Genomic DNA, 19,944 nt, shown 5'->3' with positions numbered 1-19,944 from the left:
AGTAGTAATAATAGATACTAAGTTTTAAATGCCTATTATGTATCAAAAGGTGTGACAAAATTTTTAAACCCCTGCATAGTATGTATGTATTATCTCCTTTTCATTTATGAAGGGAAAAAATGCTTGCAAATCATTAGTAATCATAGTTTTTTGTAGTTCTCTTAACATTAGACCCCAATGTACAGACATCCCACATGTCAAAGGCTACCTAGTACCATTCCTACTTTACATATTTGTAAGTCAGGAACTTAGGTATGCTGAATGTGATATCAATTTCTATTGCTTTAAGTAAAAATGAAGAAGCCAAATAGTGCAGCTCTGACAGTGCAAAAAGAACACTCTCTGGTATTACTTTCCAGCTGCTCCGTACATAATTTCCTGCAACACTAAATACATGCTAGAATACAAACAGGAATTCTACAGGTTTTGAAAGGCAAAACACTATGCCTTCCACATGTCCATTCTGGTAATTCTTTAACTGCTGTACCCACCTGCATGTCTGAAGCCAGAGTCTCATACGTCTCTCTGAGGCAGTGCCAATTCTGTCTGCCGAGCGTCAGGGCCACACCTGGGAGGCTATATGCACAGTGCTTAGCAATTTCAGTGTCAACCGTCTGTGCACGAGAGGGGTCCGTCATAGATAAATACTGGTCTAATAAAGCCTGAGGTACAACATCCTGATGAAGAAAGAGAGAGCAATTCAGCATTTAGATGCACTTTGAGCACTTTAAACATAAATTAGGCAAAATTAATTTTAAATATATAGATTTTAACATAGCATCCTAAATAGCAGGAAAAAAACTAATATCAAATTTTCCAGTATCTAATAACTGGAAAGAGAGAAAAACATGCTAAGGCAAACATATATATATAAATATTAATAAATAAAAGCAACTCCAGGAGAACAACAATGAATAACATCTTAAAACAGGAACAGCCAGGGGTAGTGGTGCATGCCTGTAATCCCAGCTGCTTAAGAGGCTGCAACACAAAGACTGCTTGAGTCCAGGAGTTTGAGACCAGCCTGAGCAACACAGCAAGACCCCGTCTCTATAAAAGAACTAGAAACTTGGCTGGGTGTGGTGGCGCATGCCTGTAGTTCTAGCTACTCAGGAGGCTAAGGCAGGAGGATTGCTTGAGCCTAGGAGTTGGAGATTATAGTGAACTATAATCAGGCCACTGCACTGTAGCCTAGGCAACAAAGCAAAACCCTGTCTTCAAAAAAGGAAAAGAACAAAAAAATCACTATGAATACCAACTCCATTTTTAATACATAACAATAAAGAACACATACCATTTGATCTAGGAAATCTACTTCTAATAATAATATAGTCCCAGAAGTAAACAACATGTGTAGAAAATCATGATGAACATAGCATTGCTTGTGACATGAAAGCAAAACTACAACTGGAAGCATCTCTGGAACGACTCTTACAACGGAAGCCAGGTGTGGTGAGGACCTGTGCCGTGCTGCGAGAGGGTGTCCGGGTGTGCTCAGAGGAAAGAGCCCCAAGATACATTTTTAGAAAAGAAAAGAAGAGCAAGTCAGGGCACAGACTCATATTCCAATGACTCCATAAGTGTATTTTCCTTGTACCTGTTATTGATGGCAGTTTAAAATAGCTTTGAGCCATTTTTTCATATTTTAATTTCTGAAATTGAACAGTATTTGTATTTGTGTGTGTGTGTGTGTGTGTAGATGGGGTCTTGCCATGTTGTTCAGGCTGGTCTCAAACTCCTGGCCTCAAGCAATCCTCCTGCCTCTGTCTCCCAAAGTGCTGGGATTACAGGTGTGAGCCACCGCCCACCGGAGCTGTATTTTGTAACTCTTGGCAACTTAGGCATGAGGAAATACCTAGGTAGGATGGGATACTTACAGGTGTCTCTGAAAGATAAAAAAGGGCACATGTGCATGTTTATGTGCACACAAAATTGTATCACAAGACATGGCAGGACTGTGATCCGTGGTCACTCTGAATGAAGAAAGGGCTCACGGGTGGGAAGGGGAACATCTGTGTTTGTGTGTTATTCTTTTGTTTTAATTTTCTTAGTGAAAATATGACTTAGGTCAGAAATGGGCTTTGAAAGAGAAATTAAGAACACACACAAAAGAACATTTTTTGTCACTCACTTGGACTTTAGTTCTCCTTTCCTCATCAGGGCTGAGACCACTGCTGGTGCTCAAGTCTGAATCGTCATGAATATGGCGAAGAGTGGAGTCCACACTCTGTTAGGAAAAATGTCTACTTAGAGCTGTCCCAAATTTTCTTCACTTAAACTATCTTACTAAGTTACTTACCTTTTGAGATTGACAAAAGATATACATATACATTCTTCATGTTTTAAAAGTTTATAAACATACTAAGACCTTGTAAGAACTTTCCCTGCCTTAAATCAAATGTGCTGAATAAGTTGCCAAATGTATGAAAACAAATTCCAGGAAAATGAGAGTAATTAAAAAGTAAATTTGAAAGTAATTTTGAAATGATCCAAATAGCTCAAATTACCTTACTTATATTAATAAAATATTATTGAGTGAGTTATGCTCAACTGTTTTAGAGACCATGGGGTATTCATATGCAGTTTTTATTCTATTTCTATTCTTGGCTGTTAATATCTAATTTCAAAATATATATTTTTTTAACAGCCCCAAAAGCAATAACCAAAAATATCTATATCTAAAATATAGATATAGTATTCAAATCTCAAAAAAATGGTCAAGGTTTCATTCTAAAGAATTGGTACTATACAGATTTCTAACTATACCAGATGTCACCTAACAAAAAGCAAAACAGAAATACACTAGAGCTCTAAAAACCCTCTTGCCAGCCCCAACGTTTGTGTAGGCTCTTTCCTGAGCTTGTCATTCAAGCCACTACGGTCTGTGACCATTTGATTCTGGCAATCGGTGGTGCATTCCTTCTCTGAGTTTATATAAACAAGGGGTAAGAAATACCAATGCCAAATGATGCTGGCTTGATGGGGACGTAGCAGGAAATTAGGGAGGATCATACAGAACAGCTACAAGTACACAGGGAAGACGGTGCTAGAACAGTACCCACCCTCACACTCCAGAGTCCAGATAATGCCACTGGCCCTCCGCAACATGGCCTCAAGTCCCGATCTTCTGCTCAGAATACTGTGTTGCTTGCTGCAGTGAAATGTTCCGATCAGAAACAAAGCACCTCTCCAAAAAGAAAAGGGAAGAGTTAATTATTCTTGACAAAGGGCTTTGTTTCCAGTAAGACTATTTCACTGCAGTGAGCTACATTAACATCGTGTCTACTAAAATAGTCATATAGACAGGACCGGGATTTAGTTTTCCAGGCATTTCATATGACACTAATGTCACAAGGACAGGATGTGGTAAGAATAATTACTTTTACTTTATGCAAAAGGAAAAGCTAAAAAATCAGCAACAAACAGAATGTACTAACTGAAAGTGATTAGCTACAACTGTGTCCCAATGAAAGACTTCTGATTCAAACTGCTCTTACTCGGTAAACACTTTACTGAGTTTGTTACCTCAACAGCATCGCTGATTAAAGGCACAGAATCATCTTGATTTATTTTACAATCGGGTAGCTCATTTACACCCAGTTCATCTTGCAAATCACTTTTCTTCTCTGTACTGCTGGTCTCTTCCTGAGTGTCCAGGCTGGACGCGCGCAGCGCAGCAGACAGCACGTCCACTTGTGCTGTGGGCAAAGGAAGGAAGCAGTGAGAGACACAGCCGCAATATTCTCCACGCGCATGGCACATTATCAATGAAATGTATACTTTATTGACACTGCCATCAAAAAGCTGAAAAAAAAATTCTACTGTGGTAAATCATTAGTCCTTCATGAGAAAAAGAAGAAAACTAATATGCTTTCATGAGATTAAAAATGTTTATCTGCTACTATACATTATTCTGCGTTAGTATGAAAAGAGAATGCTATCTAATTGCTGGAGCTACCTCCAGTTTATTAAAAGGAGTCAATTTCAGTGTAAGTTAACTATGTTTTGGTAGTGTATGAATCAAACTGACAAGGCTTACTTACTAAGCTATTTTAGCAGAAGACCAGTCACACAAACCCTGCCAACATAAAACAATGGTAATTACAAAGATTTTTGTTGCAGTTACATTTAAACATCTCATAACTTATTCCAGTTTATTTTTCCATAATTTTTTTTTAAATGAAAGTAGTACCTTGTCCCAAACATCGGGATACCAAATGAGCACCGTCCTGCTTGCAGCAAACCAAAATGACAACTTACCAGTGGTTCTTAAATCTGGCAATGAGCATTGCCTAGGTTTTGAATTGTACCTTCCTTACAAAGGTGATTCAAAATTAAGATAAAGCATTCTTCCTGCTCCCCAAATAAATGAGAAATGTAGCAAAAAATATTACTTAGCATTTACTCCAAGTAACAATCCACCTAGATATTCAAAATATGAAAATTTTAAATTCAAATTTACTTAAAACAATCAGTAAGTATTTTATTAAGATAACCTACTACTATGCTGTAGCATTTAAAAAATTTCTTGTCTAAGTACAAGAAGTGCGTGGCAACAGACATACAAGAAACATAGAGTATAAGGTTCTATTCATTACTTGCTAAATTAAGTACATTGAGGATGTTTACTCACAAAAATGTTCTAGTGGAATATTCTCATTTTCATAATTTCAGCCCCAATTTTTCGATTTTTACTATCCTTTTAATGATTTCAGCAACCCTATTTTGGGATCTTGTAAGTTTCCAAAACCAAACCAAAATAGTACTCAAAGTAGTACAATAAAGGTTAAAATGGCTGTCCCACATACAATTTATGATGTGTGTTGTGTGATCCCTAAGTGTTTGCATTTCTGTTCCCTGGGAAGTGTAGGTATACCTTGTTTTCTTGCACTTGGCAGATACTGCAGTTTTGCCTTTTTTTTTTTTTAAAGAGACAAGGTCTCCCTATGTTGCTCAGGCTGGGGTGCAGTGGCTATTCCCAGGTGCAGTCAAAGCAAACTACAGCCTCAAACTCCTGGCCTCAGGCGATCCTTCTGCCTCGGCCTCCCAAGTAGCTAGAACTACTTTTCACAGATTGAAGGTGTGGCAACCCTGCTTCAAGTAAGTCTACTGGCAGCATTTTTCCTATAGCATGTGTGCTCATTTTGTGTCTGTGCCATATTTCGGTAATTCTTGCAATATTTCAAACTTTTCATTACTGTTATTATATCTGTTACAGTCACCTGTGATCAGTGATCTTTGTTACTATTCTAATTGTCCTGAGGTGTCCTAAATCCTGCCCATATAAAGTAGCTGACTTAACTGATAAACATTATGTGTGTTCTGACTGCTCTGCGGACCAGCCATTCTATCTCTTCCCCTCTCCTTGGACTTCAACAATATTGAAATTACCAGTTAATAACCCTACAATGGCCTCTAAGTGTTCAAGTGAAAAGAAGAGTCACACATCTCTCACTTTAAATCAAAAGCTCAAAATGATTTAGTGAGGAAGACATGTCCAAAGTCTCTACACAGGCTGAAAGCCAGCCCCCTGGTGCCTCTAGCCAAGTTGTAAATGTAAAGGAAAAGTTCTTGAAGGAAATTAAAAGTGCTACTCCAGTGAAGACACAAATGATAAGACAGGGAAATAGCCTTACTGCTGACATGGACAAAGTTTGAGTGATCAGGAAAGATTAAACCAGCCACAACATTTCCTTAAGCCAAATCCTAATCCAGAGCAAGGCCTTAACTATCTTTAAAGTTCACAAAGGCTGAGAGAGGTAGGGAAGCACTGCAGAAGAACTTTGAAGCTACCAGAGTTTGGCTCACAAGGTTTAAGGAAAAAAGCCATCTCCATAACACAGAAGTGCAAGGTGAAGCAGCAAGTGCTGACGGAGAAGCTGCAGTAAGTTACCCAGAAGATCTAGCTAAGATCATTGAAGAAAGTGGTTACATTAAACAAAAGATTATCAGCTGGGCACGGTGGCTCTCGCCTGTAATCCTAGCACTCTGAGAGGCCGAGGCAGGTGGATCATTTGAGCTCAGGAGTTTGAGACCAGCCTGAGCAAGAGTGAGACCCCGTCTCTACCAAAAAAAATAGAAAGAAATTAGCTGGACAACTAAAAATATATATAGAAAAAATTAGCCGGGCACGGTGGTGCATGCCTGGGACTCCAGCTACCCAGGAGGCTGAGGCAGTAGGATTGCTTAAGCCCAGGAGTTTGAGGTTGCTGTGAGCTAGGCTGACGCCATGGCACTCTAACCCAGGCAACAGAGTGAGACTCTGTCTCAAAAACAAAAAACAAAAAAAAGATTATCAATGCAGACAAAATAGCCTTGTATTGGAAGAAGACGCTATCTGTGACTTTCCTAGCTTGAGAGGTGAAGTCAAAACCTGGCTTCAAAGGACAGGTTGACTCTCATTAGGGTCTAATGCCACTGGTGACGTTAAGTTAAAGCCAATGTTCATTTGCCATTCTGAAAATCCTAGGGCCTCCTTAAAAATGACGTTAAATCTACTCTCTGTGCTCCAGAAATGGAATAACAAGCCTAGGTGACAGCACATCTGTTTACGGCATGGTTTACTGAATATTTCAAGCCCACTGTTGAGACCGACTGCTCAGAAAAAAGGAATTCTTTAAAGTATTACTGCTCATTGACAGTGTACCTGGTCACCCAAGTGCTCTGATGGGGATGTACAAGGAGATGAATGCTGTTTTCATGCTTGGTAACACAACATACATTCTGCAGTCCATGGATCAAGGAGTCATTTCATCTCTCAAATCTTATTATTTCAGAAATACATTTCATAAGGCTATACCTGCCATATAGAGTGATTTCCCTGATGGATCTCGGCAAAGTAAATTGAAAGCCTTCTGGAAAGGGGTCACCATTCTAGATGCCATTAAGAACATTTGTGATTCATGGGAGGAGGTCAAAATATCAGTATTAACAGGAGTCTGGAAGAAGTTGGCTCCAGTTCTCATGGATGACTTTGAGGGGTTCATGACTTCAGTGGAGGAAGTAACTGCAGATGTGGTAGAAATAGCAACAGAACTAGAATTAGAAGTGGAGCCTGAAGATATGACTGAACTGCTGCAATCTCAGGATCAAATGTGAACGGATGAGCAAGAAGGTGGTATCTTTTTTCTTCCTTTTTTTTTTTTTTTTTTTTTTAAGAGACAAGGTCTTGCTTGATCTGTCACCCAGGCTGGAGTGCAGTGGCTCACTGTAACCTGGAACTCCTGGACTCAAGTGATCCTCTTGTCTCAGCCTCCCAAGTAGCTAGGACTACAGGCAGGAGCCACCAGGCCCAGTTAATTTTTAAAAAATTTTTGTAGAGATCGGGTTTTTGCTAAGTCGCCCCGGCTAGTCTTGAACTCCTGGCCTCAAGTGATCCTCCCACCTTGTCCTCCCAAAATGCTGGGATTACAGGTGTGAGCCACCATGCCCAGCCAGTTTCTTAAGACGAAATCTACTCCTGGTAAAGATGCTGCAAACATTATTGAAATGACAACAAAGATTTAGAATATTATATCAACTTAGTTGATAAAGCAGTGGCAAGGTTTGAGAAGACTGACTAATTTTGAAAGAATTTTTACTGTGGGTAAAATGCTATCAAACAGCATTGCATGCTACAGACAACTCTTTCGTGAAAGGGGGAGTCAATCAAAGCCGCAAACTTCATTGTTGTCTTATTTTCAGAAACTGCTATAGCCACTCCAACCTTGAGCAACTATCACCTTCATTAGTCAGCGGCCATCAACATTGAGGAAAGATCCTCCACCAGCAAAAAGATGACAACTTGCTGAAGGCTAATGATCCTTAGCAGTTTTTAGCAATAAAGTATTTTTTAATTAAGGTAAAGTACATTGTGTTTATAGACATAAGCTACTGCACATTCAATAGGCTACAAGATAGTACAAATTTTATATGCACTAGGAAATGAAAAAATTCATGTGACTCGCTTTTTTGCAATATTTGCTTTATTGCAGTGTTCTGGAACTGGACCAGCAGTATCTCCAAGGTATGCCTATATCTGTATTGAAATCTTTCAATTGTAGCTTATAAATTTACAGTACCAAGAGTATTAGCCACCTTCTGAAACAGAAAGTCATACTGTGAAGCTTGTATGTATGTAACATGTAGGTTTTTTAAAAAGTTAACTATGTATATTACTTTTTGCTTAATTGTTGAAAGAAAATTTTAAAGCAGTTCATTCAGTATTTCAATTAATATTTAAGTGCTGACTATGTGTCGGAGAACTAGCAGGTACTGTACAATGACAGCCCCGAGAATAGGCTTAAAGCCTAGCTGGCAATCTTTTTTCCATAAAAATAATAAAATAAAATACCAGTCATTCAAGTCTGATGAACTTAATAAACTTAAGTTGATAAATAAGAATAAAACATTTAAATATAGTTTAAAGTTACAGAGGCATTAACACTCATCAAGAGTTGACTGTCCTTGCTGTGAATGTCCTTACTTTTAGGTATAATTCTCTGTGACTCAATTCTCACCTAGGGGGTGGAAGTAGAAGGATAGAAGGAGACTGTTACAGCAAGATTTTTGTGAAGATTTTAATTTGTTGAAAAAAACAAAAAATCTGAGTACTTGCTATATATCATCAAGTTGTCATAAAATATGGAAAACTGGTTCAAGGAAGGTATCAATGACAGGAGGCAAAAAACAAGGAGTGAAGCAAAGAAAGGAGAGTGGTGAGGTTTTCCTAAAAAATAATAATCTATTGTAAAAGATTTTTTTTTAAACAGGGTATTCTATTGACAATATTTGGCCCTCTGTTCTTGCCCTTGTTTCAGAAAATAAAAGGAATAAACTATGAGTACATGCAACAAGGTAAATTTTGCTAGGTGACAAGTCAGACTCAAAAAGGCTACACCCTGTTTATGTGGCATCCTGGAAAAGGCAAAGTCACAGGAAGCCCAGTGCTTACTAACAGCTAGGGACAGGAGAACTCACTAGAGATGGGCATGAGGGACTTCTGGGATAGTGGAACTATTCCATATCTTGACTATTGTGGTTGTTACTTGACTGTGCTTGTCAAATCTCAGAGAAGCATCCATTCAAAAGTTAAATTTTACTGAAACAAATTCTACCCCAATTAAAAAAAGGTTAAAAAAAAGAAACTGATCATGTCAGTTAAATTAAAATAACTTTCAAGAATCAAGGATATAAAACTAGGCTTTAATCAGATCATTTAAATTTTACCCCAGGTATAAAATTATAATAGGAAATCTCTAAAAATCATAATAAATTAAAGCAAATAAAGGCAACTGTTAACTGAATCATACTGACACAACTTTCAAAGTTTAAACATAACAAGGTTTATATTTTAGAAGGATACTGAAAGTATCACTTTAACTGCTTTAAAAACAAATACTTCCCAACATTGAACAGATAGTTTAGAAATTTTAGCTTTGGAACTAACACGGAAAAACAAAATCTAAAGTGACGTAAGATCTGAAGACATAGTAGTTACGGGATTTTTTCAAAAAAATTTTTTTGTTTTAAATATTTCATATTTCACTGAATGGTTATAAAGAGTTATCAGGAAGGCCATGATGTTCAAAGGAGTAAAAGATTAACATCTTCATCAGAGTCTGCCCCACTGACTGTAAACTACTTCCTAACCTCCAGCAGGCAGACCAACTGATTTACTTAGAACACAGACTCCATTTAATAACAGGTAACATTTCATTTTAAGATAGAAAACCACTGGGACTGTTGTTAATAACGAAGGAATCTAGGTGAAGTAAGTGTCACCAGTTGAAAAAAGTCAAAATTGAAAAACAAACTTAAACTCTTGTAAAAGTCTATAGCTCTTTTTTTTTTTTTTTATCTTTGCAGGTCTGTAGCTCTTAAAACATCACATTCCACAGAAAAATGGAGATCTTTGTTCACTGTTAATAGATGATAGTCTGTCCTTAAAAAACAACATTGCATCCACTGCTATTTTATAAACAAAACTAATGAGACAATGAGCAAAATAGATAAGGCAGGGCGGAAGATTCAAAATTATAAAACATTGTTTGAATAACTCAAAATTTCTAAGAGTGATTTGTACATTAACAAATCTGTGTATAGTACAGGAAGGAATACAATGATCAGCCTGTCTTAAATGAAATTCCCCCAAAATCAGATTAATTGTATTTATCAAGAGGATTTAAGAATGCATCATGATGGTCATAATAAACTTTTAAAAGGCAATTTTTATGAAACAAAAAATTTTCAAAGCCAGAAAGTAACATTTTTATCAATTTTAGAATAAAGAACTTGACTGATTTTTCCATACCTTTAACATCTGGATCATCAATGTGGGGCTCTAGATTTTCTATCATTTCTTCAAGTTCCTTTCTGGTAGCCATGGTGATGTTTGGAGAAGTTGGCATGGGGACTTCAGACGTTTTCTCTGGTCTTTCCGGGCTGAGTGTTTTCCCAGAGTCCTGTTCAAGCTCTATATCTAGATCTATTTCAGGAAGAGGAGTCCTCCAGAAATGGAAGGAGTTGTACAATTCCTGATCTAAGAGAGCTGAATCTTGTGAACTGGTGCATAATGTAGATTTGCAGCTTCTAGGTTTTTTATCATTCTCATTACTAGCTGCTTCCTGATGAGATTCTGAGGACAAAGTACAAAGTAAAGAGCTGTCCACACCTGGAGCTTTCCTAGATGTTTCAGCAGCATTATCTTCCACTGTGTTTTCCAGTTTGACACTGGAATTACTAACACTGAGATCCGAAGGAACATCCTCTGGCCTGATTTGTACATCCTCTGGGACTTCTTGATCTCTGATCCTTTTATTGTTTCATTGGGAGGGGGAAAAACATGAAAGTATAAAAATAATTACTGAAAAAAAAATCAATGAAGAGATATTACATATAGCATTTAAACCAGTTAAACATTAAAAATTACAGATTATCCATACAAACTGAGCAGTGTATGTATGGTATTTATAATGCTTCTTTTTCCATCAGTTGTTCTGTGTTCAGGGATGTAAACACCTGTTAAGCATAAGTCTAGATATTCAAGCAATATATATTAGTCGGAGAACATAGCATTTAAGAATCCTGGGGTTCTAAAATACTGTGCTAACTTCAATAACAAGTAACTAAAGAAAAATAGTAGGAAAAGAAATTCCTACAATGCATTTTAAGGTATATACAATTTTTAAATTATTTGATTTTTAGGATTATTTGTACTGCCACTCTGTTCTAAAGACATACCGAAAAGCTAAGAATTAAAGCTATTTGCTTAAAGAAAAAAAGAAAAAACTTTACACAACAGAAGAAAAGATACTTATTCACTAGCTCACAAAACATATTGAAATCTGCTTAAGTGTAAATAAAAGATTATCTTTATTTCTTCCACAATAATCATCTCTACTCCCAAAGGTTTTCCCAAAATGAAGTCATGGCTTAATTGGTAAAGACAGAGGGTACAAGTTCCTAATTCAAGTTCACTGATTACTGCATTATCTAAACTAAAGCACTACAATACGTTTTATTGTTTATCTCCTATATTTTACCTGACTCAATTAAATTTAACAAGCATTTATTGAGCACCTACTAAGAGCCAAGAAATGAATCAGTATTGAGGGTTCAAATGTGAATGAGATGCGGATCTTGCTCTTGAGATTATAATTAGAAGCAGATACGAAAAACAAATACATAAGCAAATCACTGCCAGGCAGAGTGGTTAAGTACACATGTATGCACACGGAACATGGGAGGTGGAGAGGAGCGTGGAGATTAAAAGGCTTTAGAGGAAATGACAGGTCATATTTAGAACCAATAAATGTTTATGAGGCTAAGGGGAAGAAAAAGCAACCAAAGGAGAAATAGCACACGCCAAGGCAAGAGTGCCAGAAAGGTAGGATGCCTTCAGAAAGCAGCAGTGAGTTTACTGCAGCTAAGAGAAGGGAATGATGATGGCAAGGATGAAAGAGGTCGCAGGAAACATGGTAATCCACACCTGTATACCTCTGGAATTTACCCCAGGGTACAGGAAATCATGTAGGAATTAAGGAAACGGTATCATCAGATCTGCTATTTTTTAATGACCATTGTGGAAGCAGAGCAGAAAATTGAGTGGTAAGACAGAAGGCAGGAATTACAGATGTGAAGATGAGAGATGACGTTCTGATGAAGGCAGTGTCTTCAGAGCTACGTAAGAAGTAAACACACTGAAATGGGGATAAAATCAACAGGACATTTTCACTCACTGCATGCTGGAAGTGAGAAACAAAGGGAGGAACCTGGGAAGATTTGCAGATTTCTGGCTAGGGCAATTGAATGGATGCTGGCAGCACCAACTGAAAGTGAAAAATGCAAGAAGAGTTTAACGAGAAAGATAATGGGTTCGGGTTCAGACAAGGTGAGTTAGGGTATCTATGTTGGATTCTATACGGTGACGTCTCTGAGGACTTGGTCAAACACCAGGCAGAGGTGGAAACTGAGACAGACTGAGAGGTCATCAGCTCAGAAAGATTTGTAGAGCTGAAATGTGTGCTAGGCAAGAAATATGAATAAAGAAAAATGTGACAATCACATAGAACAACAAAGAATGAAGGCATTTTTCTTGTGTGAAAGGTGGTAAAGATTAACATTATTTTTTTCTTTATTTTTCCTGCAGATGCAAGGCCTCAAAAAATTGGGGTAAGACTCAGAATTGTTCCTCTCCATGGAAATCTTTAGTAAAAGGTGAAAGATTTATACCTTCTGAAGAGAAACCAGAGCATAAGACAAGCACAGATTTAGCCTGAGGAAAAGAGGTTAGAAGAGATGAAGGAACTGAAGAGACAGAGTAACTGATAAGGCAATGTCTTTCAGAGAAGAAAGAATACAGGCTTCAAGAACACAAGGGGACAGATTAAACAGGTGAGGAGACACCTTTTTCTAAGGAACATGAAATGGAAATAAAGATGGAGGAATACGTACGTAAATTTGTAAGGTAAGTACAGGGAAAAAATGAAGGGTGCTCCCTTAAAACATTGTGTGCCTTGAAACACACACAATAAAAGATATTTAATAGGAGGCTTAATAGGACTGTGCAAAAGGAGGGTGATGTCAACACCTATGTAAGCTCCCAGTTAAATAGCCACCATATACATTGTAATGCTCATTTTCAAAACCATATTTTCACAAACATGAATTTTTAAGAAATACGGATAAACAAAAATAACTCATCTGAAAACATAACACACAGTGATAGCATTTTAAATTCTGGTGTTTCTCTTCCAGTCTTTTAACTGCAAAATACATGGTATGTATACATAACACAACTGTTTCACAACTGTGAAAACACTGGACTGCAAGTTCTTAACCCAGAACTGGCATTAATATAAAACTCTGAGCTTCACAGGGACTTCTAAGATTCCTCATTTACTCCTTATTCATAAAAATGAGGGACTGATATAGATAACCTGTATAACATCCTTTTCCCTCCAAAGAAGCTCTTGTAGCTAGTGCTGTTATACAAAATAAATGTACCTTCTATATGTGTAGGAATTATGGATTTCCCATCTTGTCCTTATTAAAATCATTTTATTCCCTTTTGTTATAAAGAAAATTAGTAGGCTAATTGGTAAAATATGAATAAAGTCTACAGATTAGATAACAGTATTGTATCAATGTTAATTTCCTAATTTTGGTAATCAGACTACAGTTATGTATTAACACCTGTGTTTTAAAGAAATACACAGTGAATAAAGTAAGAAAGGTCAAAAAAATCATGTCTAAAACTTATTTTCAAAGAGTTCAAAAAAAATAATAAAATAAAAATATGGTCAAAGGTCAGTATCTGGAGAATCTAGATGAAAGATATATGGAATCTTTGTGGTATTTTCTCATTTTTCTAAAATCATTCAAACTAAATTTTAAAAATTTTAATAAGATATTGTTTCAGCAAGGAAGGTGGAGCAAATGGGTAAAACCTGTAAGGCTTCATCTACTATCTGACAAATTTAAGAAACTTCCATTTAAAATACACAAAAGAGAACCTAATTAAAGAGAACCTTAAGTTTCTTTTCATGCCTAAGTTTACAATTAATATCCTCAGAGTTCCCGACTACAGATAATGGGCCTAGAAAATTAAGCACAAGTATTTCACGGGGAAAATGACTTACAGAACATCTGGCTAAAAAAGCACTGTATCCTGAAATGAAAGCCAAGAAAACTCTCCAGGATACTTCTGCCAAGTACTATGAATTAACTAAACGAAGTTTTTTGTTTTTTTGTTTTGAGACAGAGTCTCACTCTGTTGCCCGGGCTAGAGTGCTGTGGCATCAGGCTAGCTCACAGCAACCTCAAACTCCTGGGCTCAAGTGATCCTCCTGCCTCAGCCTCCCAACTAGCTGGGACTATAGGCATGCACCACCATGCCCGCCTAATTTTTCTATTTATATTTATATTTTTAGCTGTCCAGATAATTTCTATTTTTTTTTTTAGTAGAGATGGGGTCTTGCTCTTGCTCAGGCTGGTCTCGAACTCCTGAGGCTCAAATGATCCACCCACCTCAGCCTCCCAGAGTGCTAGGATTACAGGCGTGAGCCACCGCGCCTGGCCTAAATGAAGTTTTAACATTAGTGAAATACTTCCGAATTTGTGCTAATAACTATTGACTTTATTTTCACATAGTTAGCATTAAGCTAAACTGACAAAACCCAGCATAAGTGGTTCACTTACTTTGGGTTTTTGAGATCACATCCATATTTCCTTAGAATAATTTATTCAAGATGTATTATGTGCCAACTATGTACCAAGCACAGTGAAGGTATTAGTATAAACAAAGATAAAAACTAGACTGCTACATGGGATGAGTTTGGAGTCTACTGGGTTATATATGCAAATACATAATTTAAAAGATATGATTAAAAATCAGTGCTCTAATTCCAGTGCTACTGACAACAAAGACAAAGCTCTGAACTTCCTGGAAAAGTCAGGAAAGGATTCTTGGAGGTAGTGATTCAAGACAGCAAACTTGCTGACATTCACTTTGTTAAATGAAGGTATGGATGAAACAAGACACTTCCCAGAGAGCAGCAAGTGCAAAAAAACAGGTAGAACCAAAAGAGCACAGTACATTCAGAGAACAATATAACTGTTTCACTAAATATAAGAAAATGTTTATTTTATATACTTTTAAAATGCCAATTTGAATGTTTGATCCTGCTTCTGGAAGTAGCTTTTATTAGCACTTTCAAAGAAGTATTAATAGCCTGATCCAGGGAGAGTAAAAGATAAATCTAAGTCAGATGTTTATAATCAATAAATGCTTCAAAAGTATTAAAATGATAGTAAATGTTTCCAGGGTCAGATGAAACACTATACAATAAACAAACAATAGTGGAAACATATTGCTAAAAACTTGCTTTTACTTTACAAGATATTTGTTTGAGAAATCTTAATTCCAGGAAACTGAGAGAACCTTGACAATAGGAATCGAGTTCTATCTTTCCTTCTATAGTTTCTGGTTCATAGTAGGTGCTCAGGTAATTTTTGCATAATCCATCAATCTTAAATAACACAACAGTTTTAAAACTGCTTAAAACAAAAGCCAGTATGGTACTTAAGGGAGGGCAACAAACTAATGGTGCTGAGATTGACTGAATAATATATAGGACTACTTCTTCATAAAGGTAGGAAGTCAAACTATATAAAAGCTTTTACAATATTTAATGGAACTCCTTCCTTAGCTAGGAATTCTCTCTTCCCTCTACTATACCATTAACATAATTCAATAAAGTTTAATAATATAGTGAAGATCCAATGCTACAAATAGCGTCTACATAGAAATTAATACATATATATTTCATTACAGCGGAAGAAGAATTAAGAATTAAACTACCTTTAAATAGCTCTTCCAATAATGCTATCTACCAGTAGTCAGCAAACACAGCCTTGATAGCCACATCAACTATTTTTGTTAATTAAGTTTTATTGGAACACAGCCAAGCCCATTCATGCATGTAATGTCTACGGCTGCTCACACGCTGCAAAGGCAGAACTGAGCGGCTGTGACAGAGAACAGAAATAGTTACTCACTGGCCTTTCACAGAAAGTTTGCTGACCTCTGTCTTATATAATTCTCTGTAAATTTATGCTTTCACTTACTAGATCCTTTCCAGATTTAAGAATAAATAAAAGTTATGTAACAATCTTCAGTACATTTAAATAGATAGTAAAAAAAAAGTATGCTGACTTAAAAAATGAAAAATAGATAACATCCCCCCCTCCCCATAATCATTTTTGTCAAACTCCTTGCAGCAGTTCTTTCAAAAGAACTGACAGACTTTGCTTGCTAGGAAGACAGGGTTGAGTGATTTTTCTTCCTTTACAAAAAACAGTACCTCGGGTTTGTTTGGCTATGCAGCAGGACAGTAGGAGAACAGGCAAAAAGGTAAAACAAGGCAGCAGAGAAGAAAGAAGAACTGCCAAATCAAAACACCAAGAAAGCAAATATCACAGTATCAAGACCTATAGAAGAAAATGTCCATTAGCATCATGACAAGGGAGGGAGAAGAAACTATGGCAAGTCAAGCATTACAGTAGGGATCGTTTCAAAAACATGTACTAAAATTATTTCAAATGCATAACTGCAAAAGTTCGTGGGCATTCCCATGTACTAAGTTAGATTTGAATCAGTTTTTCCCCTAAGTATATATTACAATACATGCTAAAAATTAAAATCTAATAGAAATTTTTTAATGCAAGAATTTTTTTTAAAAATCAGAGTTGACTCTTTAAGCTTTATTTAAAAATTTGGTTGTCCTATCAAGACTAATACACTGAAAACTGATATACTAGCTAATAAGTATACTAAGTTGATACTAGTCATTCACATGGGTTCCCCTCAATTGAGAGATTACAATCATCATTCTGTAGACAGAGACTCCAAGATCCACAATTAAATTATTTGATTGGAAAGAAAAATAAAACAAACATAATCCTAACTTAAGTTTTACTCCTTAAAAATGAATTTTAAAAAACCAAATCCTATACATTGTGTAACAGTTACCCATATATTCTAAATATCAACAGATGGTTTACTGGACAAATATTAATAATTTCTTAAACTTAGCAAAAAATCATAGAATCTACCATTTAGAGTTTTCTATGTGCTAGGCATCAAGTTAAGCCTGTTACACCCATCTTCTCATTTAGCATGTAACTAAGCAAAAAGATGCTTAACAAATGTATGTAAAATAAAACTCTAGAAAAATATTTACCAATTTTTATACTCAAGAGAAATAGCAAACTCCCCAAAAAGAATATTTATTGTAAAATAGTGGAAATGATGTGCACAAGCAGAACTGGAAAACAAAGTTTTAAAATTATACCTATTTTTGTCTTCTACTGACATATCTTCTGAACTTTTGCTTTCTTCTTTAAAATACTGGCCTGAGCTAGATGGATTAGCAAAAGTAGATATGAAAGGTCCCAGAGACTGAAAAGCTGCTTGGCGAACCTAGGAAGAAAAAAAGGACAATAATAAAACACTTTAAAAAAGATTTTTATACACACACACATTTATATATATTTAATAATCTATTTTCTATATACAAAAAGTATGTTTAGGATAATACTCAAGCTTTTCTAAAAGAAACCCAGATTCAGAACTATAAACCTATTGTGGATGTGATTAAGATTAAAAAGAAAAAAAACTATAAATCATTCTTCAGTTATGATTTTAAAATCTTTATAAACTATTTTTTCTTATTTACTTTCAGTTGTTTTTATTCTGGCTTTAAAATTTAAACCATGATAATCTGAATATGAGATCCCATAAAACATTTGCATAGAACTAAAGAAAGTCTTGTTGTTATATACTCAAGAACAAAAAGGATGAAGAAAACCAAGAATGTCAAACAGAAGATATAAAGCAATAAAGTCAATAAAATGTGATCATAAATATATTTAATGTTTTCAGGTAGAAAACATTTTTACTACATGAAGGCAAGGCAGATGTATCAGAACTACGTGCATATCGATCAGAAATATAATACTGACTAAATTGTATTATATTATCTTTGTGACTAAATATGTCACAAAAATCTGAAAACATGTATTACTGTGATCAATGGCTGTCTTCCATAGGAGGGGTGAAAAGGAGATTACAGAATTTTATTTCATGTTGTATTTTTACATTATTTTTAAAATAAAGATTTTTTTAAAAACACAACATTGGAAAAGAAGTTTTTTGGTTTTTTTTTTTTTTGAGACAGAGTCTCGCTTTGTTGCCTGGGCTAGAGTGAGTGCCGTGGCGTCAGCCTAGCTCACAGCAACCTCAAACTCCTGGGCTTAAGCGATCCTACTGCCTCAGCCTCCCGAGTAGCTGGGACTACAGGCATGCGCCACCATGCCCAGCTAATTTTTTCTATATAGATTTTTAGCTGTCCAAATCATTTCTTTCTATTTTTGGTAGAGACAGGGTCTCACTCCTGCTCAGGCTGGTCTTGAACTCCTGACCTCGAGCGATCCACCCGCCTCGGCCTCCCAGAGTGCTAGGATTACAGGCGTGAGCCACCGCGCCCGGCCAAAAAGGGGAAGTTTTATGAAAGGAAGGAAGGACAGACACAATCCAACAAAGGCAATCTTGACGAAAAAACTGGTATGTTACTAAAACCTTGACTTTGTCACAAATCAATTTCTCTGAAGTTTAGCATTTCTTTTCTAGAAAAACAGCATAACAATACTTTTTGCAATTTTAAAATAAGGGTTATATAATGTGTATTTTTACAAAGGCAAATAAATGTAGAACATATCTATTATTTGTATTTATCTACTTGGAGAAGCATTTTGTAATGGTTCAACAGGTTAAAAAAAAGGTTAGAATACATGACAGAAAAGAATAGCTTGTGAATTTAGGGTTTTTCTTCCCTTTTATAAATCAACAAACATTGCTTCCATAAAAGCACAAAAGGTCACTTTTTAAATAATATTGCATGAGTTTAGTCTTCTCTATATATTGTTAAATCTTTAAGCTTGTTCCAGTAAAGGACATATATAACTTATTTAAATCATTAGATAAGTTTATTCTGTCATTAGATTAGAATGAAAAGAGTTTAATGTGGAGGAGCAACATCACCTAAGGGTGTCTAATAAGAGTTAATTAAATCACACTGTTAAAGATTAATCTACTTCCTTGAGTTCACAGAAACTGAAATCCAAATATTAATACAATGATTTCCTCAATGTCACTCTGTAATTACAGTGGGATCACGACTAGAATCCCAGTTCCTTAACTCTCTAACACATCCCACTGCATATAATTGAGAAATTTTCCGACACTACAAAAACATTTCTACTTTGAGTTACTCCTCAAAATGAAGTGATTTTAAGCCACTATTATTTTTACTAGTTCCAATGACTTTAAGTAACTAATGATTTTAAACAGAGGTTCTGAAAACCACTAAAAAATCCACAAGTCACTCAAAGAATGAATATTAAAGAATTTCAGAAATAAAATTAACTTTCAATTCAAGCTTAACTTTTGAGAAGGGACAGTACAGTAGATTAATCTTCCCCAAACAACTTAACATTTTTCTGACAGAAGTCCATTTTCGTTCTTTCTTTTGTACCTAAATAGGCATAGGCACTTTACACATAAAGTGTGTGTACATGTATCTCTCTCAAATAGGCAGAGGATATGCAGTTGGGTATGCGTGGGCTCCGTGGATTTAACCAACTGCAGATTGAAAATGTACTTAGGCTCACAACTGTTGCATCTGTATTGAACATAGAGATATTTTTCTTTTCATTATCCCCTAAATTATACAGTATAACAACTACTTACATAGCATTTACACTATATTAGGTATTACAGTAATCAAAAGCTGATTTAAAATATACAGGGGGTATGTGTAAGTTATATGAAAATATTACGCTCTTTTTATATAAGGGACTTGAGAATCTTCAGATTTTGGTATCCACAGAGTGTCCTGGAACCAA

At 35.9% G+C, this 19,944-nt stretch overlaps 1 protein-coding gene and 1 non-coding gene across 12 annotated transcripts in view; both read right to left on the bottom strand.

The window, feature by feature from the left end:
* PPP4R1 (protein phosphatase 4 regulatory subunit 1) overlaps positions 1–19,944 on the bottom strand; it is a 68,362-nt gene that overhangs the window by 9,166 nt on the left and 39,252 nt on the right. For 9 of the 11 annotated variants that reach the window (XM_045527232.1, XM_045527236.1, XM_045527235.1 and 6 more), the window contains 6 exons: positions 17,334–17,461; positions 10,292–10,791; positions 6,800–7,006; positions 3,526–3,698; positions 2,132–2,227; positions 492–677 (listed from right to left, as the gene is read on the bottom strand). In XM_045527232.1, coding sequence (XP_045383188.1) covers positions 492–677; positions 2,132–2,227; positions 3,526–3,698; positions 6,800–7,006; positions 10,292–10,791; positions 17,334–17,461 — 1,290 coding nt within the window. The remainder of the gene's footprint in view (positions 1–491; positions 678–2,131; positions 2,228–3,525; positions 3,699–6,799; positions 7,007–10,291; positions 10,792–17,333; positions 17,462–19,944) is intronic. The other 2 variants (XM_045527241.1, XM_045527242.1) reach the window with 1 other exon arrangement.
* LOC123622015 lies at positions 12,619–12,734 on the bottom strand. The gene has a single exon (XR_006729379.1). It is a non-coding gene; the product is annotated as a U5 spliceosomal RNA (small nuclear RNA).

This window comes from Lemur catta, chromosome 16 (genome assembly GCF_020740605.2).
Source record: "Lemur catta isolate mLemCat1 chromosome 16, mLemCat1.pri, whole genome shotgun sequence".
Taxonomy (NCBI): Eukaryota; Metazoa; Chordata; class Mammalia; order Primates; family Lemuridae; genus Lemur; species Lemur catta.
This window is presented reverse-complemented; position numbering and strand designations above follow the sequence as displayed.